Consider the following 22,991-nt stretch of genomic DNA (forward strand, 5'->3'; position numbering starts at 1 on the left):
ACACATGAGACAACCAATGGCTTAAGCGTAACTGTGCGAAGTTGGTGACAGGAGATACCGGACTGTCTGATTGTGTAGGCTCCTGCGGGGGGGAGAAGGTTGGTTGCCTACGGTCACGTGACTGCACGGGAAGATGGCTGCGCCGGTGGATGATGAGTTTGAAGATGCTCCAGATGTGGAGCCCTTAGAGCCCACCCTGCTGAATGTCATTGAGCAGCGATCCCTCCGGTGGATCTTTGTGGGAGGAAAGGGCGGAGTGGGCAAGACCACATGCAGGTAGGGGACGTGTGGACGATTCCATCCCTGCACATAGTGCGGGGGGTGCGCAATATTTGCCCTGTAGATAAGACACCCTCCATACCTCACTGCTGCAGCTGCAACCTCTGGCTCTGAGCTGTGGTGGAACTACAAGTCCCAGCAGGCATTGCTGAGTTGCATTCTGGTCAGTGTACTCTGCAGCAGGCACTGTACTGTATATTATATAAGGGACAAGTACACCCCCCCCCCTGCAGTACAGGAGTTTCGCTGTCCCGCTAGGGGCGTGTCTGACAACAAGCTTGTTGACTGTTTCCAGTAGCAACCACCAGATCTTCTGTTAGCAAAAAAAAAAAAAAAACGTCCAATCACATGGTCTCTCCCGGCCAATCAAATGAAGCCAAATCGCACTATTTTAAAGGGAACCTGTCGGGTTGATTTGGGACACTAAATCTCCCGCAGGTCCTCAATCGCTTGGGGCAGCGCAGGGGGTGTTACATTAGGGCTATCAGAGACACTAAACCCCCGGCCCATAACGACTTGTGTGCTGCTTAAATCTCTTCTAGAAGTGACTTCACGTCCTTTGGTCACATGACCGTCCTGCAGCGAGTTCCCTGGACAAAGATGTGGCATTGTGACGTGACCAATGGACCTAAGGTTACTTGTGAGAAGAAGAAAGCAGCCATGTTTTTGAAGTCCTGCCCAATTCCTTTAATATTGTGCATGGCCAAGGGCTACAGTAATGTATTCTTGTAATAAATCAGTCCTACTGAGGGGTATTGTAATCTGGGCCATGATGGGAACCCGTAGCACCTTCTCCTGACCCCCAGGCTGTGAGGGATGATGGGCGCAGCCTCCTATTTATATCTACAAAGGTTATGGACATGGCGTGGAATAGCCGCGTTGGACTGTCTTCGCAACGGCGTTCCACCACATGGAGATAGAGCGAGCGCTATTCCTGTTATTTTTCACATCTCCGTCCCCATTAAGTGAATGGACTAAGCTATGATGCCCATATTCTGCAACAGTACTGCGCTGTGCTTGGGAAGGGAGGTTGCACGGCGCACCCAAACGCTGCAGCCTCTCCAAACAGCTGAGCGGTGGGGATGCCGGGCGTCCGATTACACCAATCATTATCTCCATAGCCTGTACATCCCCTTTCAGCTTTCCTGACTAATATTCCATCCCCTTGTACAAAGTTTTGACAACAGAACAAATAAAAAAATCCAGACGACAAAGACCTGACTACAAAGGGATTGACTGTAGTCTGTAACTCACTGTAACTCACTGCTGTCTATTCGCTCTATGTTGTATGATGGTGGCTGATCAGTATGTGTCCCCGCAGTTGCAGCCTGGCCGTCCAGCTGTCTCGGATTCGGGAGAGTGTACTGATCATTTCCACAGACCCCGCTCATAACATCTCAGACGCCTTCGACCAGAAGTTCTCCAAGGTCCCCACCAAAGTGCGCGGCTATGATAACCTGTTTGCCATGGTGAGTCCTCCTCTAGTAGGGTCAGATATATATAGTGTATATATATAACCACATCCGCGTCCCCAATTCCTCAGCCCCCTCCTCAATATAAGAAATGTCCAATTACGCCTATTATCGCAGCCAAGAACGAGTTGTCTAAGTAACAATTCTAGAGGATCTTTGAATGGTCTGCTGTTCGGTTCCTCTGTTATTCCTCTTGGAAAAGTCCATATAAATTGACAGTTGGGTCATAATCTTGTGAATAGGTTGTTATCCTGCTATATAGTCAGTGCTGGCAGTGAACATATCCTATGGTAACGCCCACTTGTCAATTTCTAGAAAAAAAAATTCCAGGGGGAATAACAGGATAGCATACAGTTAGGTCCATGTATATTTAGACACTGAACCAAATTTTGTGTTTTTGTTTTTTTCTGTTTACTGAAACATATTGCAGTTATTGTTCTATAATGGACATGGATATAGTTACATAATCCTATAAGGGACATGGACATACAGTCCAGACGTTCACCTTTTATTTGAGGGGATCCACATTAAAATTGGATGAAGGGTTTAGGAGTTTCAGCTCCTTACATGGGCCACCCCATGATTAATTGGACAATTGACTCTTGGGCTGTTTCATGGGCAGGTTTGGGAAATTCCTTCCTCATGTCATTCTCAATGAAGCAGATTTAAGACCTGGAGTTGATCTAAGGTGCGGTGCTTACATTTGGAAGATTTTGCTGTGAAGACAACATGCGGTCAAAGGAGCTCTCCATGCAGGGGAAACAAGCCATCCTGAAAGAGGACCTTTCACTGATTTGGGCACAGGCAGTTCTATATACTGCTGGAAAGCTGACAGTGCGCTGAATTCAGTTCACTGTCGACTTTCACGATCTGTGACCCGGGTAAAGCGCTATTGGTCCCAGTACTGTAGGGCTTTACAGTCAGTCAGGTACGTCCTTCTCCACAGCAGCGCCTATCGCGCTGTACAGTGTGAGCGGAGGGGGAACGCCCCCTCCCTCTGCTCACAGTGCTCGTCCATAGACGAGTATTATCAGGAGGGGAGGGGGCGTTCCTCCCGGCTCACACTGTACAAAGCGATAGGCACGGCTGTGAAGAAGGACGTACCTGACGTGCCTCAGGTTCCAGTCCAAAATACGGTAGCTATGACTGGATGCTGGATGCAGCGGCATCCACTTGCGCACTCCGCCCTGGATTAGGCCCAAATGAATGGGCCTAGTCGGGAGGAGGGAGTGTCTTCAGATGGATTGGTGAGGCGACTCGGTCTGAAAGAATGAGCATCTCACTTCTTTTTCTGGGAGCTGGAACAAACCAGCTCCCGGGAAAGAACTGACCGCCTCTCATTGATTTGAATGGGAGCCATCTTTTTGACAAGGATATTGAGGCGGATACGGCCTCAAAATCTTGACCAAAAAACTCCGCGTGAACTCAGCCTTAGGAGAGGCAAAATCTACAGTTTGGTAGATCCTGAGAAAGAAAGCCCTGGTGAATTCTTCAATGCAAAAAGACCTGGACGGCCAGGGAAGGCAACAGTGGTGGATGATGGCAGAATAATTTCCATGGTGAAGAGAAACCCCTTCACAAGAGCCAACCAAGTGAACACCACGCTCCAGGATGTAGGTGACGTATCAATGTCTGAATCCACCATAAAGAGAAGACTGCATGGAAAGAAATCTAGAAGGTTCACTGCACGGTGCGAGCCACTCGTAAGCCTCAAGAAGAAGAAGCCTAAGAAAGCCAGCACAGATCTTAGATGGAACCAAGATCAACCTTAACCAAAATGAAGGTCAGAAAAAAGGATGGTGCAGGCGCGGTACAGCTCAGGATCCAAAGCAGACCGCACTATCTGTAACACATGGCGGAGGCGGTGTGATGGCTTGGGTAGACATGGCTGCCAGTGGCGCTGGGTCACTAGTGTTTATTGATGATGTAACGCAGGACAGAAGCAGCCTCATGAATTCTGAGCTATTCAGAGACCTACAGTGTGCTCAAATCCACCAAACTGATACCTGATACAGATGGACAATGATGCAAAACATATTGAGCAGGTATTCACTTCAGACAGACTGAAAACCGCTGCAGTAAACAGGAGGAAACGCAACGTTGTCTGGTGATGTCCATGAGGGCAGTCCTTTCCAACAAAGGCAGAACAACCAACTATTAGACATTAACACTAGGGGCAGCACGGTGTCTCAGTAGTTAGCACTGGAGTCCTGGGTTCAAATCCCACCATGAACAACAACTGCAAGGAGTTTGTATGTTCTCCCCGTGTTTGTGTGGATTTCCTCCCATTCTACAAAGACATACTGATAAGAAAAAATGTACATTGTGATCTCTATATGGGGCTACCAATCTACATAGGAAAAAAAAAAGTGACATTTTATTTACAATTCCTTAACTCGTTCAATGAGCCCCTTAAATGAAGCGGTTGGTTTATCTCTAGGTTTTATCTGTCGGGTTTTGGTTTATCTTTAGACTTTAGTTCCTCACATTTTTATGCAGTAAATTTGTTGAACCCACCGAATTAAAGCCGAACGTCTGAACTTCATGTACAGAACAAAAACTAGAAAGATGGACCTAACTGTATATAGCAGAAGCTGTTACTCCATGGGGAGGTATTTACCGCTGCCCTGTGTCCTCTCTGCAGGAGATAGACCCCAGCCTGGGGGTGGCTGAGCTGCCTGATGAGATTTTTGAGGAGGACAATATGCTGAGTATGGGCAAGAAGATGATGCAGGAAGCCATGAGCGCCTTTCCTGGAATAGATGAAGCCATGAGCTACGCGGAGGTGATGAGGTGAGCAGTCTGGGTGTATAGATGAGAACAAACCACCAGGGGGCATATTATATGGTCTCCAGATTGTGATCGCTTTCAGCTTTCACCCTCTCGGTCCGTTCATCTAGTTGCAGGCAGCCATATTTCACTGTTTTAAGATCTCTGCTTGCTGCTTTGCTGAAATCCTTCTGCTGCTTCTGTCTCCTTCAGGCTGGTAAAAGGGATGAATTTCTCAGTGGTGGTCTTTGATACGGCCCCCACCGGACACACACTACGGCTCCTCAATTTCCCCACCATCGTGGAACGAGGCCTGGGAAGACTGATGCAGATCAAGAATCAGATCAGCCCATTTATATCCCAGGTAAAGCTTTTCCTTATTCAGAGGTTGGTATCAGTCCAATATCTACAGCAAGCCCCAGAAATAACACCACCATACTTACTGCCTGCAGATGTGTAATATGTTGGGTCTTGGCGACATGAATGCTGACCAGCTCGCTTCTAAGCTAGAAGAGACACTCCCTGTCATCCGGTCGGTCAGCGAACAGTTCAAGGATCCGGTGAGATAAACAACTAATCTGAATACAAGCTACATGAGATGCATTCTTATATACAAGAGTATAACTACTATAATACTGCCTCCTATGTACAAGAATATAACTACTATAATACTGCTCCTATGTACAAGAATATAACTACTATAATACTACTCCTATGTACAAGAATATAACTACTATAATACTACCTCCTATGTACAAGAATATAACTACTATAATACTGCCTCCTATGTACAAGAATATAACTACTATAATACTGCTCCTATGTACAAGAATATAACTACTATAATACTGCCTCCTATGTACAAGAATATAACTACTATAATACTGCTCTATGTACAAGAATATAACTACTATAATACTGCTCCTATGTACAAGAATATAACTACTATAATACTACTCCTATGTACAAGAATATAACTACTATAATACTGTGGGAAGAATATGCAAATCTGCCTTCCATGATGTAATTAGGAAGACAGTTGCTGCCTCATTGTTGCAAACCAATAGAGGGCGCTCACTGGAATGTGCAAGCCCGTCTTAAGACAGGATTCCAGTGAAACAACCCAATAATGGCTGCTCATTTTTAGCCTCATGCCCGACCTTCCAAGAGGCCTTTGTTTAGCAATGACGCTGGGATTAATACCAGGTATAGTCTCTCAATCGAGGACAGCTGTTTCGATCTGGTTGGATCTCATCAGCCCGATGTAGAGAGGACTATAACCTGGTATAGGTGAGAGGCTTAAACAGGGTTTGGGGGATATTGTCACTCCTTAGGGAGAGACCACCATATATGTGTGTGGAGACTTGTTAAGCCTTTAGCACTCCACTTTGCAAGGAACTATGGGAAGAATATGCAAATCTGCCATCCATGATGTAATTAGGAAGACAGTTGCTGCCTCATTGTTGCAAACCAATAGAGGGCGCTCACTGGAATGTGCAAGCCCGTCTTAAGACAGGATTCCAGTGAAACAACCCAATAATGGCTGCTCCCTTTAGCCTCATGCCCGACCTTCCAAGAGGCCTTTGTTTAGCAATGACGCTGGGATTAATACCAGGTATAGTCTCTCAATCGAGGACAGCTGTTTCGATCTGGTTGGATCTCATCAGCCCGATGTATAATACTGCTCCTATGTACAAGAATATAACTACTATAATACTGCCTCCTATGTACAAGACTATAACTACTATAATACTACTCCTATGTACAAGAATATAACTACTATAATACTGCTCCTATGTACAAGAATATAACTACTATAATACTACTCCTATGTACAAGAATATAATTACTATGATACTACTCCTATGTACAAGAATATAACTACTATAATACTGCTCCTATGTACAAGAATATAACTACTATAATACTGCTCCTATGTACAAGAATATAACTACTATAATACTGCCTCCTATGTACAAGACTATAACTACTATAATACTACTCCTATGTACAAGAATATAACTACTATAATACTGCTCCTATGTACAAGAATATAACTACTATAATACTACTCCTATGTACAAGAATATAATTACTATGATACTACTCCTATGTACAAGAATATAACTACTATAATACTGCTCCCATGTACAAGAATATAACTACTATAATACTGCTCCTATGTACAAGAATATAACTACTATAATACTACCTCGTATGTACAAGAATATAGCTACTATAATACTGCTCCTATGTACAAGAATATAACTACTATAATACTACTCCTATGTACAAGAATATAACTACTATAATACTGCTCCTATGTACAAGAATATAACTACTATAATACTATCTCCATGTACAAGAATATAACTACTATAATACTACTCCTATGTACAGGAATATAACTACTATAATACTACCTCCTATGTACAAGAATATAACTACTATAATACTGCTCCTATGTACAAGAATATAACTACTATAATACTACTCCTATGTACAAGAATATAGCTACTATAATACTGCTCCTATGTACAAGAATATAATTACTATAATACTGCTCCTATGTACAAGAATATAACTACTATAATACTGCCCCCTATGTACAAGAATATAACTACTATAATACTGCCCCCTATGTACAAGAATATAACTACTATAATACTGCTCCTATGTACAAGAATATAATTACTATAATACTGCTCCTATGTACAAGAATATAACTACTATAATACTGCCCCCTATGTACAAGAATATAACTACTATAATACTACTCCTATGTACAAGAATATATCTACTATAATACTGCCTCTATGTACAAGAATATAACTACTATAATACTACTCCTATGTACAAGAATATAACTACTATAATACTGCTCCTATATACAAGAATATAACTACTATAATACTACTCCTATGTACAAGAATATAACTACTATAATACTGCCCCTATATACAAGAATATAACTACTATAATACTGCTCCTATATACAAGAATATAACTACTATAATACTACTCCTATGTACAAGAATATAACTACTATAATACTGCCTCCTATATACAAGAATATAACTACTATAATACTGCTCCTATATACAAGAATATAACTACTATAATACTGCCCCCTATGTACAAGATTATAACTACTATAATACTGCTCCTATGTACAAGAATATAACTACTATAATACTGCCCCCTATGTACAAGAATATAACTACTATAATACTACCTCCTATGTACAAGAATATAACTACTATAATACTGCTCCTATGTACAAGAATATAACTACTATAATACTACTCCTATGTACAATAATATAACTACTATAATACTACTCCTATGTACAGGAATATAACTACTATAATACTACTCCTATGTACAAGAATATAACTACTATAATACTACTCCTATGTACAAGAATATAACTACTATAATACTGCTCCTATGTACAAGAATATAACTACTATAATACTGCTCCTATGTACAAGAATATAACTACTATAATACTACTCCTATGTACAAGAATATAACTACTATAATACTGCCCCTATGTACAAGAATATAACTACTATAATACTACTCCTATGTACAAGAATATAACTACTATAATACTACCACCTTTGTATAGAACTAGTATAATACCTCCCCCTATGGTCAGTAATAGAACTACTAGTGCCTTTCCCTGCTGACCCTTGTCTCGTCCTCAGGAGCAGACCACCTTCATCTGTGTCTGTATCGCCGAGTTCCTGTCCCTCTATGAGACTGAGCGGCTGATCCAGGAGTTGGCCAAGTGTAAGATAGACACTCACAATATTATCGTCAACCAGTTGGTATTTCCTGACCCTGAGAAGCCATGTCGGATGTGTGAGGCCAGGCACAAGATTCAGTCCAAGTACCTGGACCAGGTAGGCCATACATGGAAGGAGTGTTCTACATGACTGTGCGGTCTGTGGACTCTTATATCATTGGTACAGACTGGCTTGTGGTTGTGTAGTACCGCCTGTTACCAGTAGGCGTCACCTGTTGCTATTGATCCCCACCGCCTCCAGTAATGATCTGTGTATCTTGTAGATGGAGGACCTGTATGAAGACTTCCATATTGTGAAGCTTCCCCTTCTCCCTCACGAGGTCCGAGGTGCAGAAAACGTCAACACCTTCTCTAACCTTCTCCTGGAGCCGTACAAGCCTCCCAGCAGCGGGAAATAAGACGCCGGGGGCTGGGCGACAACCACCCTCTCTGATACACACTGCAAAGGCACGACGACACATTACACCCCCGACTGACAGATTTGGTTCCATCCATTCCCAGGACCTCCTGTCTTCTGTTCCTCCCCCCTAACCTGTTCCTACTTCATTTTGGGAGGGGTCTATTTATTTTCTGATTTTGGGGACCCAGTTGCTTTGTACATCCCACTCTCTTCCTCTCTCTGTGTTGTCTCGCCATGTTTGTGTCTTCATCTCAGTCTCACCTACCTGTCAGAATGCTGCACCATCCATATGGAGCATGACTGCCGCACTGACTAGTCACTGACCGGGCGCCTCCCAAACACCGGCCTCCTCCCTAATACCATGCTGTGTAGAGCTCTGGGGCAGGATGAATATTAAACTCTGTTTATAGAAAATCGAAGTCTCGTGTCCTCATTATCGGGGGCGGCCATGATGCCGATGGTCAATCTCCAGCCATTGACTTATAGGGGTTTACCAGGCATTACCTAGTGATAACTTATGTAATTGGTGCTTATGTTGTTGCTACTACAGCACCACCCCTGTCCCAAGTCATAGCTGGTATTGCAGGTGCAATACTACTACTAACCTGAGGACAAAGGTGGCGCTGTTTGTGAAAGAAAGCAGCCGTTTCTCTGCGTTGTAACAGCAGTGACTAGGAACCTGCACTAATACTGAGGAATCTCAGCAGGTTTACATTCCCAGGGCCCGTCGCGTCTTCCTTAGTCGCCCTTCCGGACCCCTCTGTGTTTTGATTTTTCTGCTTAATTTGCGTTAAACAAAGCACCAGAGGAGGCCGCAAAGGGACAGAAAGTTCTGAGCAGAGGGCAGGAGGCGTCTGAGCCCCTTACATAACCCAGCGCCACGTCTTATTACTTGCAGAAGAAAGTACAGCACACAGGAGGCTTAGATACAGCAGACAGTATCACACAGGTTTGGTAGAGATGTCCTGATGCAGCAGGCAGTATCACACCGGAGAGGTTCGGATATATCGGTTTAGTAGACAGTATCACATATGTTAGGCTTAGATACAGCCGTTCAGTAAACAGTATTACACAGGTTTGGTAGAGATGAACCAGCGGGCAGCATAGGTTGGGATATATTGGTTTAGCTGATAGTATCGCATGTATTAGGCTTAGATACAGCAGACAATATTAGATCAGACAGAATTGGCCTAGATACAGTGATTCGGTGAGTGGTATGGGACATGGTAAGCTGGTGTAGCAGAGAATGTCATGTAGGTTAGGCTTATATACAGCGGACACTATCGCACAGACTAGGCTTAGATACACCGGCTCAGCATTCAGTATCGCACAGGCTAGGCTTAGATACACCATCCCAGCAGACAGTATCACACAGGATACGCCAGGGATATACCAGGACTACAGGGTGCATCACATAGGCTTACATACAGCAGGTAGTATTGCATAGAATAGGCTTAGATACACCAGCTCAGCATTCAGTATCGCACAGGCTAGGCTTAGATACACCAGCTCAGCATTCAGTATCGCATAGAATAGGCTTAGATACACCAGCTCAGCATTCAGTATCGCACAGGCTAGGCTTAGATACACCATCCCAGCAGGCAGTATCACACAGGATACGCCGGGGATATACCAGTACTACAGGGTGCATCACATAGGCTTACATACAGCAGTCAGTATTGCATAGAATAGGCTTAGATACACCAGCTCAGCATTCAGTATCGCACAGGCTAGGCTTAGATACACCAGCTCAGCATTCAGTATCGCATAGAATAGGCTTAGATACACCAGCTCAGCATTCAGTATCGCATAGAATAGGCTTAGATACACCAGTTCAGCATTCAGTATCGCTCAGGCTAGGATTAGATACACCATCCCAGCAGACAGTATCACACAGGATACGCCAGGGATATACCAGTACTACAGGGTGCATCACATAGGCTTACATACAGCAGTCAGTATCGCATAGAATAGGCTTAGATACACCAGCTCAGCATTCAGTATCGCACAGGCTAGGCTTAGATACACCGGTCCAGCAGGCAGTACCACACATGATATTTATGCCACCATCCATATCCAGACATGACCACCAGTTAGTGGAGGTGATAGAGGCGACCCTAGCAGTGGAGCAGTACATGGCCCCCATATTCAGCCTTCGCCTTCCTTCTGTCTGTTATGACGTTCTGTCGCCCTCTATAGTGGCCACAATGGCGGCTCATAGATCGGGGGAGGGGGCTCTGACCGGGGCAGGTTTTACCTCCAGAACAATAAACTCATTTGGGCAGACTTATTACAACTCCATCTTAGTTGCCCCTAGTAACCAATCACAAGAGGGCTCCCATTTTGTATTCCACTCCTGAAACATGAAAGCTGCGCTGTGATTGGCTGGTATGGCCAACTAAGACAATTCCGCTATTGGCCACTTTAGTAAAGCTGCCCCAATTGGCCGGATTAATAGAAGAGATGTTGGTTGCCCATAAGAACCACTCACAGCGCAGCTCTAATATTTCAAGTACAGCGTAGGAAATGAAAGCTGAGCTGTGATTGGTTGCCATTGTATTTTCTGTCGATAACATTTTGGGGAAAAAAAAATGGATCTGAGCAGGGAATCTGGTTTTTGTGATAAAACAAGTATATGGACTACGTCTTGGAAGGTGTAGAGCTGCAGTACCGTTTCCGGCCACACCTGTATGAATGTCGCTGTGTCAGAGAGCAGCACTTCCTAGTGACGACCTCCCCGATCACACATTGATCACATCCATTGTATACGATGCTTTACATGGTGTGATATTAGGATTAACCCATGAGCTGCTGCTATTCTATGCAAATAACTGTGAAACCAGATCTGTGTCGGGAGAGGATCATGGCCCCCGCTGTATAAGTGAATGGCACCCATCACCTCCATTTTTTCATATAGATGGAATGAAAATGGAGCAGCTGCCCATGGGGGTCGGCACCCAGCTTTCCACAGACCCTGAAAGGCCTACAAATCAATAATGTCAGATATAGTATTATTTATACAACCATTCAGAGCCTTTAGAGAGCCGAGTATCACAACTATCACTTACACCATATTCACATTTGTGCTGGGGTCACAGGGACCGCTAAATAGTGGACAAAGACGGTGCCCGAAGGTCCCCATTGACTATAAAAGAATCCGTCAGGTGTCCCTTCTTTTGCGCCGAAGTCGCCAGACAAAAAAGTTGGACTTGCAGAGAACTCCGCCTTCGTTCAGTTCACAGAGCTGGAGGGTTGGTGCAGTGTATCCTTCATCCGTACACATATACAATCCTCTCCAGACTAATAGCTTTTACACTGATACAATGGAACGAGACCTCCTACTGTGTAAGCATGGGCTATACAAGGGTCCTTATATACAATCAGTTTCTGCACAGATAATTGGCTTTATTGACCATACAGACTGTACCAGACATGACAGACTTAGATACACCAGCTCAGCAGATAGTATCGCATGTGGTCAGCTTAGATACACCAACTATTTGTGATGTAGTGTAATAATCCAGTAACACCCGTCCTTCCTGAGCCATGAACGCCGCCACACACCTCCGCTCTGGTCTAGTCTTCTTCACCTCCATGTTCTTACTTCTAGAAGATTCTGGACTATTGGGCAGCATCAGCTTTCTATCCTATTGTAGTGTATGATGGATCACTTGGTGTCCTTAGAAAAAGGATGGAATCACCATTATGGCCACCGTGGCGTTACGGTATTATATATACCGCACTATGATGATGTGTGCCGGTACTAGTGGTGCTTGAGGATCTACGGCACCACCAAAACATCTAGAAGTCCAGCCAATGAAGATCACACCTCACAACATTCACGACTTAAAGGATCTATTGTCTATGTGTCCGATACCCCAGCCCAAATCCTTCAGAGGAATCCATGTCTCAATGGGTCAGCAAACGTAACACAACACGAGACAGATCATGTATGTGCATATGTGCATGTATGTATGTGCACCCATTGATCACTACAATGACACTCCCTGGCATCTACTGTTATGAGGGGCATGTGCACAATGCAACTCTGTGGGGGTGACGGAAACAGCCATGCGCATTGGACCTATTTACACAACGTGGGCCTTAGCCTAGGGCTGTGATGGCGAACCTATAGCACAGGTACCAGAGGTGGCACTCAGCGCCCACCCATCTGTGGAACAGATTATACTGTGTCAGGGCCACCGTGGAGCAAATTGAACTGTGTGGGGATCACTGTGCAGCAGATTGTATTGTGTAGGGGTTACTGTGCAGCAGATTATACTGTGTGGGGGACACTGTGGAGCAGATTGTACTGTGTGGGGGTCACAGTGGAGCAGAAAGCTCTACAAAGCCCCATTCATATGATCATATTTTGCAGGTCTGTAATTGTGGATCCGCACATTATTAAGGTTAAATTGCCTTGTTGTCCTTTTGTAATAAATTAGTGGGTTTTGGGTTGCAGTTTGGGCACTCCGTCTCTATGAGGTTCACCATCACTGGCCTAGGGGATATGTATAAGGCAGCATAGTAGTGTCTCAGGTTACCCCATGCCAATAAAGCCGGCCACTTTGCTCAAGCTTTGTGGGGTGTGATTGGGTGGGTGGGCCGTCTTGTGTTTGCTTGTGTTACAGACAGACATATCCTAACGTGATATCTCTTGGCGACTTACCTTTTCTCGGAACAAAAGAGCAGGCATGTTGAAATTGAACATGCCTGATCCTTCGTGGACACATTGTTGGGTCCCACCAAAATTGGCAGGTTCACTTGACCTCTATTCATCTGACCTGCAAGTGAAAGGCCAAAGCTCTGTCACATCTTTCCACTATAGAGAGCCGGTCAGTCAGTCTCAGTTCCTCTTCGCTTTCCGCCATCTGAACAAGCCGTAAGGCGAAGGTCTCAAACAGCTAAAAAAAACACAGCGATGACACCAGGATTTTTCACAGCTTTTTTGCAGCGTGTCGCATTTTTGCCTCCCCCATTTAAAGGGGTTGTCAGGTTTATTCTTTGTATGGATAGGATTGACAGGGGGACGACACCCGGACTGATTATCTCTAGAGAGCCACTTCCGATGCCCGTCCACTACACAATACAGGGCCGGAAGCAGAAAGCTCTGTCCACTGTATAGCGGCCGGGCACCTTCACTGCACCTCAGCTGCCAATGGAGTCAGCGGGAGCTCCGGGCCGCTATACAGTTGACAGAGTTTTTTCTGCTTTCAGCCCCGAAAGCCGCTCCGTACAGATCCCTGACATGACCGCGATGTGGGAATAAGCGCTTATCATGACAATCTGAAGCGTTGGTGGAAACAGAAGAGATGAGGCCCCACGTTGCGTTGCGATAAAGCGGTGTTTTTATTGGTGATTTTGCTGCATTTTTTTGGGCCAGAGCAGAATGAGGGTGGATATGACATTGATTTGGGGTATTATCCATCCCAAAATCGGCAGCAGATCTCACTGTGTGAACGTAGCCTCATACTTCTCCCTTTACTCTTGGCTTTCGCTGGTACCTGCTGTGGAGTATGTGGAGAGGAATGACCCCTAAGTGGTTAACAGTGGGCATCGTGGATTCGAGTGCCCGGCTGGATAATACCAGGAGGTGTAGGCAGAGGTCCAGTTTCGGTCTATGGGGTCCCATTGTATTCCAACCTGCATTCCCCCCTCCCCCCCACACCTGGACAATTCCATGCTGGGGATAGTGGGTGGGAAGGAGGAGAGCAGAGGTGTCTGGGTGGGGAGGGGAGAGACGGGCAGGCTGCTTAGTGGAGAGGGTTTCCATCTGTGCTCTGTGATTTGGGAGAGGGGCAGGCGGTGGAGACCTGGAGTGGTGAGTGTTATGTTATACCATTATTATACTATGGGGGGTCCTTATAATTAAGGATCATGTGACCAGGTGGTGATGTGAATGAGACCCCAGACATATAGCTTATCCTATAGTGTTTGGGTGCCTGGATGTAGCAGAGAGTTGGGTGTGTGATCTTACATGGGGTCTGCAGGTACAGTAAAGCCGCTATATACATGACCATTGCATCTTATGGCACTTTCAGCACTGCTACATCTGCGGTAAACGCTTTTGGGTTTGCAGTTATGTCCCTATAGCCTTGGTATAGGGTTACTGTGTCCTTACATGGTGCTGACGTCTATGAGCCCCTTATTCAGTGCAGAATTGGGGTTCACCCTCCATCAATCCTTAGGATACAGACCCAAACTGAGCTGCCCCCTGCTGGACCAAGGGGGCGTTATAGTGTTATAGAGCCTGTGCCCCCTAGTGGAGTTGTAGTTGCCATATCATCCTTTGTATCTTCTAGGGTCTATCTGACCACTGCAGTCACACAGGTGTCCCTAGTAATGGGGGCGCTAGAGATGTCCTTGCACCTTGGGTGGGTGTCTGTGATATTTTAGCCCGTTTTTCTGCTCCGTTGTGGACAGAACACATTGAATGTTAAAATGGATCCCGAGAGACCGCTGTGACTGTAATGGCTGTAATGGCATCCGCCCGGGATCCACTGTCGTCTATGGGACTTTGTCAGATGAAAAAGTTGCGCTCGCAGGACCTAATTCTCCGTGATGAAGATGTGAACACTGCCTTAGACTTGTAAACGATTGCATAGCATTGTTACATCATGTATGCAGCGGTGTGTTAACTGTTTGGGGGTATTATTCGCTCACTGTTTGGTAGTATTATTTAAGAACTATATGATGGTGTTATTTTGTCCCTGATAGGGGGTATTATTTAAGGACTTTTTGTGGGTTTTAGTTGGTCACTGAAATGCAGTATTATATAGAGTAGTGTGAGGGCCGTTCACACGGGCACAGAGGGGGCGGAATTCACGTCATAATCAGCGCCCTCACAATGGTGGTCTATGGAGACTGCTCACGATCTTTTTTCCGCTAGCAAGCTGCCCTTTCTTCAGGCGGATTCCATGGCGTCCGCCTCGCGGCAGCAATCTCCTGGGTCGGCCCATTAATTTGCGCCTACTCCGGAGGGAAAAGTCGTGGCAGGCGGATTTCGGCTCCCTGCGTCACTCTTGGTGCCAAAATCCGCCCTTCCGCTCCCCTTATTTCAGCACTGTATTTCAGTAAGGACTGTATGCTGGTATTACTTGCACAGAATACGATAGTTTTATTTATAGACTGTATTGTGGTGTTATTTGGTCACTGTATGGCGGTATTATTTGAATTGTACATGGTAATATTATTCATACATTGTATGGTGGTATTATTTAAGTACAATAGGATAGCATTATTTGGTCACCGAGTGGGGGTATTTATTTTGTACTGTATGGTGGTATTTAAGGATTGTATATTAGGTCACCATATGGCAGTATTATATAAGGACTGTATAGTGGTATTACCAGTGCCTACAATTGTATAAAGTCTTAATGTACTGAGTTATGACCCTGTTAGCAGAGTATAGAGGGACATTGATGGAAGGTTTGGGAATATAGTTAGTCTTGGGAGCTTCAGTTCAGTTTTTCCTTAGTTACATCAGTATCTGGAAAAGCTGGATGACAAGTAATATGGTCCAGGTATATACTAGTGCTATAGTGTTACATTCCTTGTTCCCGTATCACTATTTATCTAGCTATATTCCAGTCTCTGGGAAAGATGGGTAATAATACCTTTATGTATACTGGTGTAATATGGTAATACAGGGGAGTAGTGATGTCATAGGGGCCATACTGGGGGAATATGTTATTAGGCAAAGTCCGTTTTTTGTTGCCCCCTTTATTACCTACACACCTATGCTGGTTGCCTCTTATCAATGGTGGGGATGGATGTTTACTCAGCTACTTGTGAAACTTTACTTTATCCCGGACGAACCCCCAAGATTGAGTCAGCGCAGCGTAAAACCTATTCGGTGATCTCACTAAAATCAGAATTTATCTAATGTGTGACCAGACCATAAACAGGTCAGGATAGATAAGATGCACACTTTATGGGAAGTGCCGCTGTATTCCCATCATCTGCTTCTTATATACACTGTCCTTGAAACTGAGGATTATGTGCCCGTCATTGTCCCCAGGAATGTCTCCAAACATAGGAAATCCATAGTGAGGATGTGTGTGTCCGACGCTGCAGACGTCCAGGAAGTTATCAATTAACCTGATTCCCTGGATGTCTGGTATGTGTAGACTGGGATTATGACACTGCCTGCACAAACAGCGCCACCGGTGTCCACAGGCAGTGTCTGGTATTGCAGCTCATTCTCGTACCAAGTAAATACCAGACTTATTGTTAACCGGTTTATCAGCACAATAGAGTTTGCACATGAGCATTGTGACTTAGATACACCAGATCAGAAGACAGGATCACACATAATAGGCTTAGATACAGAGGCTTAGCACATAGAATCACACATGATACCTGAAATAGTGTCACACATAATAGTCTCAGATACACTGGCTCAATTGATAGTATTACACATGATATATGCTTAGATACACTGGTTCAGCAGGCTGTGTCACAGAACCGGCTTAGATACGCTGCCTCAGCAGACAGTACCACATGAATTTCTGGTTATTTTGCAGGTTCCCGTTCTTAGCTGGGCATCATGACGGTGACGTACACGGCTCGTGTGGCTAATGCCCGCTTTGGTGGTTTCTATAAGCTCCTGCTGCTATGGCGGGGCAGTATATACAAGCTGTTATATAAGGAGTTCCTGGTGTTTTTCGTCATGTATTCAGGCCTCAGTATCACATACAGGTAAGATGGCCGCCGGCGGGGGTCATTCACTGACTGGTCTTGTGGTTTTGAGATATTTCTCCTGTTTCCTCAGGTTCTTCCTCAGCGAAGATCAGAGACGCTGCTTCGAGAAAGTGTCACTTTACTGCAATAACTACGCCAACCTCATCCCCGTGTCCTTTGTGCTAGGTGAGGCTCCGCCCAGTACGGACATCTTACCGTGGCCAAATTCGTGACCTGTACATTATGCCATTTCACTATGACATATGCCGCAGTTTCTGTAAAATCATACCTAGGGGGCGCTATTGATGAACGCCATATTTCCTTCTCCCGTTTCTCAGGTTTCTACGTCACACTGGTCGTGAACCGCTGGTGGAACCAGTACCTGTGTATGCCATTACCGGACAGGGTCATGTGCGCCATCACGGCCACAGTGCAGGGATCGGACGAGCGGGGGCGCATGTACCGCAGGACTCTGATGCGTTACTGCAGCATGTCCGGCCTGCTCATCCTGCGCTCTGTCAGCACCGCCGCATTCAAGAGGTTCCCGACCATAGACCACGTGGTAGAAGCAGGTGAGGTGGAGACTGACTACAACTGTGACAAACCCTCAGCTGTGACAAGTTCATGTTTATGGATATTTCTATTCACTGACAGCAAGCAGACGCCTTGAAACGGGCGCCAAACATTTTGTGGAGTCCTTAGTAGTGGGTGTGGTCTAATATCAGGGGGAGGGGCATCTGGTAATGGGATTTTTTAAAAAATTTCCCCCGCAGGGTTTATGACACGTCACGAAAGGAAGAAGTTTGAGGATTTGCGCTCCTCTTATAACAAATACTGGGTCCCGTGCGTCTGGTTCTGTAGTCTGGCGGCGCAGGCGCGGAGCGAGGGCAGAATCCGGGATGACCACGCCTATAAAATGCTCATAGAGGTGAGTGGGGCAGATGTATTAGGGCGATGCTCTGCGCGGTCTTATTGGGCATCTCTTGCTTTAATGTCTCGTACCTTAGAATTTTCTAGATCTTTATCTTGTGGCTAGATGACAAACGCTGACTATGGGAAGTCCCCTTTAAATGGTTAAATTCTATCCACGACCACCATGGGGGGGGGGGGGGGTCAGTGGGAGCTGCATAAGACCCTATGGAAAGGGCTCCCCCTAGTGTTGGATACAGACAGGCAAATTTTACTATGAAGGATAGCTCCTCTTGGTGGTGTTACTATCAATGTGGTGAACACTAGGTGGCTCCGCTATCATTGTGGTGAACACTAGGTGGCGCTGCAATCAATGTGGCGAACACTAGGTGGCGCTGCTATCAATGTGGTGAACACTAGGTGGCGCCGCTATCAATGTGGTGAACACTAGGTGGCGCTGCAATCAATGTGGTGAACACTAGGTGGCGCCGCTATCAATGTGGTGAACACTAGGTGGCGCTGCTATCAATGTGGTGAACACTAGGTGGCGCCGCTATCAATGTGGTGAACACTAGGTGGCGCCGCTATCAATGTGGTGAACACTAGGTGGCGCTGCTATCAATGTGGTGAACACTAGGTGGCGCTGCTATCAATGTGGTGAACACTAGGTGGCGCCGCTATCAATGTGGTGAACACTAGGTGGCGCCGCTATCAATGTGGTGAACACTAGGTGGCGCCGCTATCAATGAGCTAACAACTAGGTGGTGCATTAATCAAAGTGGTAAACACTAGATGGCGCTGTTATCAATGTACTGAACACAAGGAATCACTGTTATGCAAATACTAGTTGGCGCTGTCATCCGCTCCTGAACAGTAGATGGCGATGCCTTTCTTTGGCACTAGAGCGCCCCTATTGGCTTGGAGGGGGAATTGCACATCTTACAATAAAATCTATATATGATAAAAGCTTCCTCAGTTCCGTTCTCTGTATCACTAGATATAGAATTATTGGATCTTCTCTACTTGTCCTCACTTCTTTCTGTACCGGCAGGAGTTAAACACTTTCCGTGGACATTGCGGCATGCTCTTTCACTACGACTGGATCAGCGTTCCACTTGTGTACACTCAGGTGAGGACGAGCACCTGGACACCGGCCCTTTAAATCTTCTATACTATCGTATGTGTAGAGCGACTCCCAGTGGCACATAAGAGAAATGCAACAAGTGTATATAGGTCTATAATTAATAGAAATGGATAATGAGAACCTGGGCGCGGCTTTGACAACCTACTTGTTTTCAATGATTTAGCTTTCAAGGGGTTGCTTTGTTTTCTAGAGATGGCGCCACTCTTGGCTTTAAATAAATTGAGCTGTAATACCAGACACTGCCCACTGACAGGAGTGGCGCTGTTTCTGACACGAAGCAGGTTCTTGTTTCTAATCTAGGAGACCTTGTTGCTCTCTATCAGGTGGTGACCATTGCCGTGTACAGCTACTTTCTGACGTGTCTGATTGGACGACAGTTCCTAGACCCCTCCCAGGGTTACGGCGGCCATGAGCTGGATCTCTACATCCCGGTCTTCACCCTCCTGCAGTTCTTCTTCTATGCCGGCTGGCTGAAGGTATACGTCCATTACAAATCACAGGACGGCTCCTATTCTATCAATCGGTCCATTATATAGTATAGCACATGTTTACACCCCCGCTCCCCTCCCCCTAATAGGTGGCGGAGCAGCTCATCAACCCTTTTGGCGAGGATGACGATGACTTTGAAACCAACTTCTTGATTGACAGGAATTTCCAGGTAATGGCGGCTACACCCAGAACCTGCACAAGTCAGTCCATCTACAGTGACATTGGCTGGAGAAGGGGTTAATAATACAATGGTATGATCCAGATCTATCCATATGGGGCAAACCATTTATAAATGGGGACGGTACAAGAATAATACTCCTGGGAGGTTAGGGGTTAATGGTACTGTAGCTCATATCCCTGCAACTGCCACTAGAGGGAGCTCATTACATAGCGCTATAATAAACCCGTATGCGGAGAGCACCCTCTAGTGGCACTAGGGGAATATACACAATTTATACCGACAAATCTCCGCCATTTTGTTGTATACCTAGGAGGAGCCATAACTCTCCCCTCTGCCATGTCTAGGTGTCCATGCTGGCGGTAGATGAGATGTATGGTGATGTTCCCCACTTGGTGAAGGATCGGTATTGGAATGACTCGGATCCTCAGCCTCCATACACGGCGGCCACCTTATTCCAGAAGCACCAGCCTTCCTTCCAAGGATCTACCTTTGATATGGCGTAAGTATCCGGCGCTCTATGGCTCCTTCTCTGTTGGGTCGTCACGCTGCAACCTCAAATCTCAGCTTTTTGGATCTCTGTGGTGGTTACAATCTGTACCCCTCCCCCCATAACTACTGTTGCCCCTCCATTTTTAGGGTCTGAGCTTTAACCATTTGTGTTCTCCTCAGGCTGGCGAAGGAGGACATGCAGTTCCAGCCGCTGTCGGACATTGAGGAGATGAATGAGGAGACTTACACCCAGCCGTGCCCTCTATTAAGCCGCCTCCTCCCCGGTGTGGGCCCCTCTCCGCTCTCCTCCTCCGCTGCTCTCGCTGCTCCATTTGTGGCCCCCGGGACGCGCATGACCCTACTGAGATCCACCAGCTCGGCCTCCAGGTCCTCAGACAGCCTGTATCACGAGAGTCCTGAAGACCCCACACAGGCCGAGACCCTCCCTCATCCCGAGAAACGACCCCCTGATGTGCGCACCATATTCCAAGTCGAATCCCACATGTCCTCCGCCCCCCCTATTGAACTGACTGACCCCATAGAAGACAACAGTGCTGCCGCCCCAGAGGGGGAGACCAACACTGCATCCGAGGCCTGAGGTGGCAGATTGTATTATGGACAATGCAGAGATGGACGCGACTCATCCCTGCAGATCATCGCTCTCCTGTGCCAAATACACCGCAAGTAGCGGTTTGTGCACTTAAGTAATGGCGCTGCTGGCGTCTAGATCAGTGTGTAGAAGAGATGGCACTGCCTTATAGATAGCACGTCTCTTCTGTACCGCTAAGATTTTATAATAAAACTGGGTTTTGATACAATTGTCTGATCAATGGCCGATAGAATTATATTCATATATTACATAGGGGTAGTATTATAGTAGTTATATTCTTGTACATAGGAGCAGTATTACAGTAGTTATATTCTTGTACATAGGAGCAGTATTATAGTAGTTATATTCCTGTACATAGGAGCAGTATTATAGTAGTTATATTCTTGTACATAGGAGCAGTATTATAGTAGTTATATTCTTGTACATAGGAGTAGTATTATAGTAGTTATATTCTTGTACATAGGAGGCAGTATTATAGTAGTTATATTCTTGTACATAGGAGTAGTATTATAGTAGTTATATTCTTGTACATAGGAGGTAGTATTATAGTAGTTATATACTTGTACATAGGAGTAGTATTATAGTAGTTATATTCTTGTACATAGGAGCAGTATTATAGTAGTTATATTCTTGTACATAGGAGGTAGTATTATAGTAGTTATATACTTGTACATAGGAGTAGTATTATAGTAGTTATATTCCTGTACATAGGAGCAGTATTATAGTAGTTATATTCTTGTACATAGGAGTAGTATTATAGTAGTTATATTCTTGTACATAGGAGTAGTATTATAGTAGTTATATTCTTGTACATAGGAGGCAGTATTATAGTAGTTATATTCTTGTACATAGGAGTAGTATTATAGTAGTTATATTCTTGTACATAGGAGGCAGTATTATAGTAGTTATATTCTTGTACATAGGAGTAGTATTATAGTAGTTATATTCTTGTACATAGGAGGTAGTATTATAGTAGTTATATACTTGTACATAGGAGTAGTATTATAGTAGTTATATTCTTGTACATAGGAGCAGTATTATAGTAGTTATATTCTTGTACATAGGAGCAGTATTATAGTAGTTATATTCTTGTACATAGGAGCAGTATTATAGTAGTTATATTCTTGTACATAGGAGTAGTATTATAGTAGTTCTACTTGATTCCATTGGCTTTTCATTTGGGTGGTAAGAACTTGTGTAGGATTTCCTTGTAGAGCTGTATTTTATTTTTTTTCCGCAAACAAGACACAAGGGAAGCACAAGGATAAAGGACACTATTTTCTTTTGACCCAAGTAGTAAAACACAGTACAATGAATCTCAATTTTTGTTGGGTTTAATTGTTCGTTAAAGTTTTCAATGTGACAACAAGGATGAAAACAATACAATTCGGTACATAGATGGACGTCAAGTTAAAGTGCTTAAGAAGTGAAACAAGAAGACAAAGGAAACAGAAGAAAAGAAGGAGGGGGGAGGGGAGGCATGAAATGGGGAGGAGGAGAGAATTCAGAGCCCTGCAAAGCAATAAGTGTCCTACGGGGACCAAATTGAGTCAAAAGCCAAGGGACTGTATTTAGTTCACAGAAGGCTGTCAGGTATTCCAGTTTATGGACGTCCTTGATTCAGGCTACAAGATCAGTATCAGGAGAGGCGAGACTTCCAAACCTCGTGTCGGCCCTTTTCCAAAAAATATGATAGAGTGTGTCTACGGCAGAGAGACATCTCCGACATAGTGTATGGGGGTGGTCTGATACG

The 22,991-nt window shown here is 44.9% G+C and overlaps 2 protein-coding genes across 2 annotated transcripts; both read left to right on the forward strand.

Annotated features, from left to right (window-relative positions):
- Window positions 1-78: 78 nt before the first annotated feature.
- On the forward strand, window positions 79-9,142 carry GET3 (guided entry of tail-anchored proteins factor 3, ATPase). Its single transcript, XM_075272529.1, has 7 exons — window positions 79-276; window positions 1,601-1,748; window positions 4,396-4,544; window positions 4,734-4,884; window positions 4,973-5,080; window positions 8,234-8,431; window positions 8,598-9,142. Exons 1-7 carry the CDS (start codon window positions 134-136, stop codon window positions 8,730-8,732), a joined length of 1,032 nt encoding a protein of 343 aa, XP_075128630.1. The 5' UTR covers window positions 79-133; the 3' UTR covers window positions 8,733-9,142.
- A 5,355-nt stretch (window positions 9,143-14,497) lies between these two features.
- On the forward strand, window positions 14,498-21,429 carry BEST2 (bestrophin 2). The gene is made up of 10 exons (XM_075272539.1): window positions 14,498-14,555; window positions 17,260-17,434; window positions 17,508-17,602; window positions 17,755-17,988; window positions 18,190-18,344; window positions 19,377-19,454; window positions 19,793-19,945; window positions 20,047-20,127; window positions 20,484-20,638; window positions 20,809-21,429. The coding sequence occupies exons 2-10, from the start codon at window positions 17,283-17,285 to the stop codon at window positions 21,224-21,226; spliced, it is 1,521 nt and encodes a 506-aa protein (XP_075128640.1). The 5' UTR covers window positions 14,498-14,555; window positions 17,260-17,282; the 3' UTR covers window positions 21,227-21,429.
- Window positions 21,430-22,991: the final 1,562 nt, after the last annotated feature.

Source organism: Leptodactylus fuscus, chromosome 5, assembly GCF_031893055.1.
Source record: "Leptodactylus fuscus isolate aLepFus1 chromosome 5, aLepFus1.hap2, whole genome shotgun sequence".
NCBI classification, from domain to species: Eukaryota; Metazoa; Chordata; class Amphibia; order Anura; family Leptodactylidae; genus Leptodactylus; species Leptodactylus fuscus.

Coding starts and splice junctions, on each gene's coding strand:
- GET3 (XM_075272529.1), top strand. CDS start 134: ATGGCTGCGCCGGTGGATGATGAGTTTGAAGATGCTCCAGATGTGGAG. Junction 277..1,600: donor GTGGGCAAGACCACATGCAG/GTAGGGGACGTG, acceptor GTGTCCCCGCAG/TTGCAGCCTGGCCGTCCAGC. Junction 4,885..4,972: donor TCAGCCCATTTATATCCCAG/GTAAAGCTTTTC, acceptor TACTGCCTGCAG/ATGTGTAATATGTTGGGTCT.
- BEST2 (XM_075272539.1), top strand. CDS start 17,283: ATGACGGTGACGTACACGGCTCGTGTGGCTAATGCCCGCTTTGGTGGT. Junction 17,435..17,507: donor GGCCTCAGTATCACATACAG/GTAAGATGGCCG, acceptor CTGTTTCCTCAG/GTTCTTCCTCAGCGAAGATC. Junction 20,639..20,808: donor GGATCTACCTTTGATATGGC/GTAAGTATCCGG, acceptor TGTTCTCCTCAG/GCTGGCGAAGGAGGACATGC.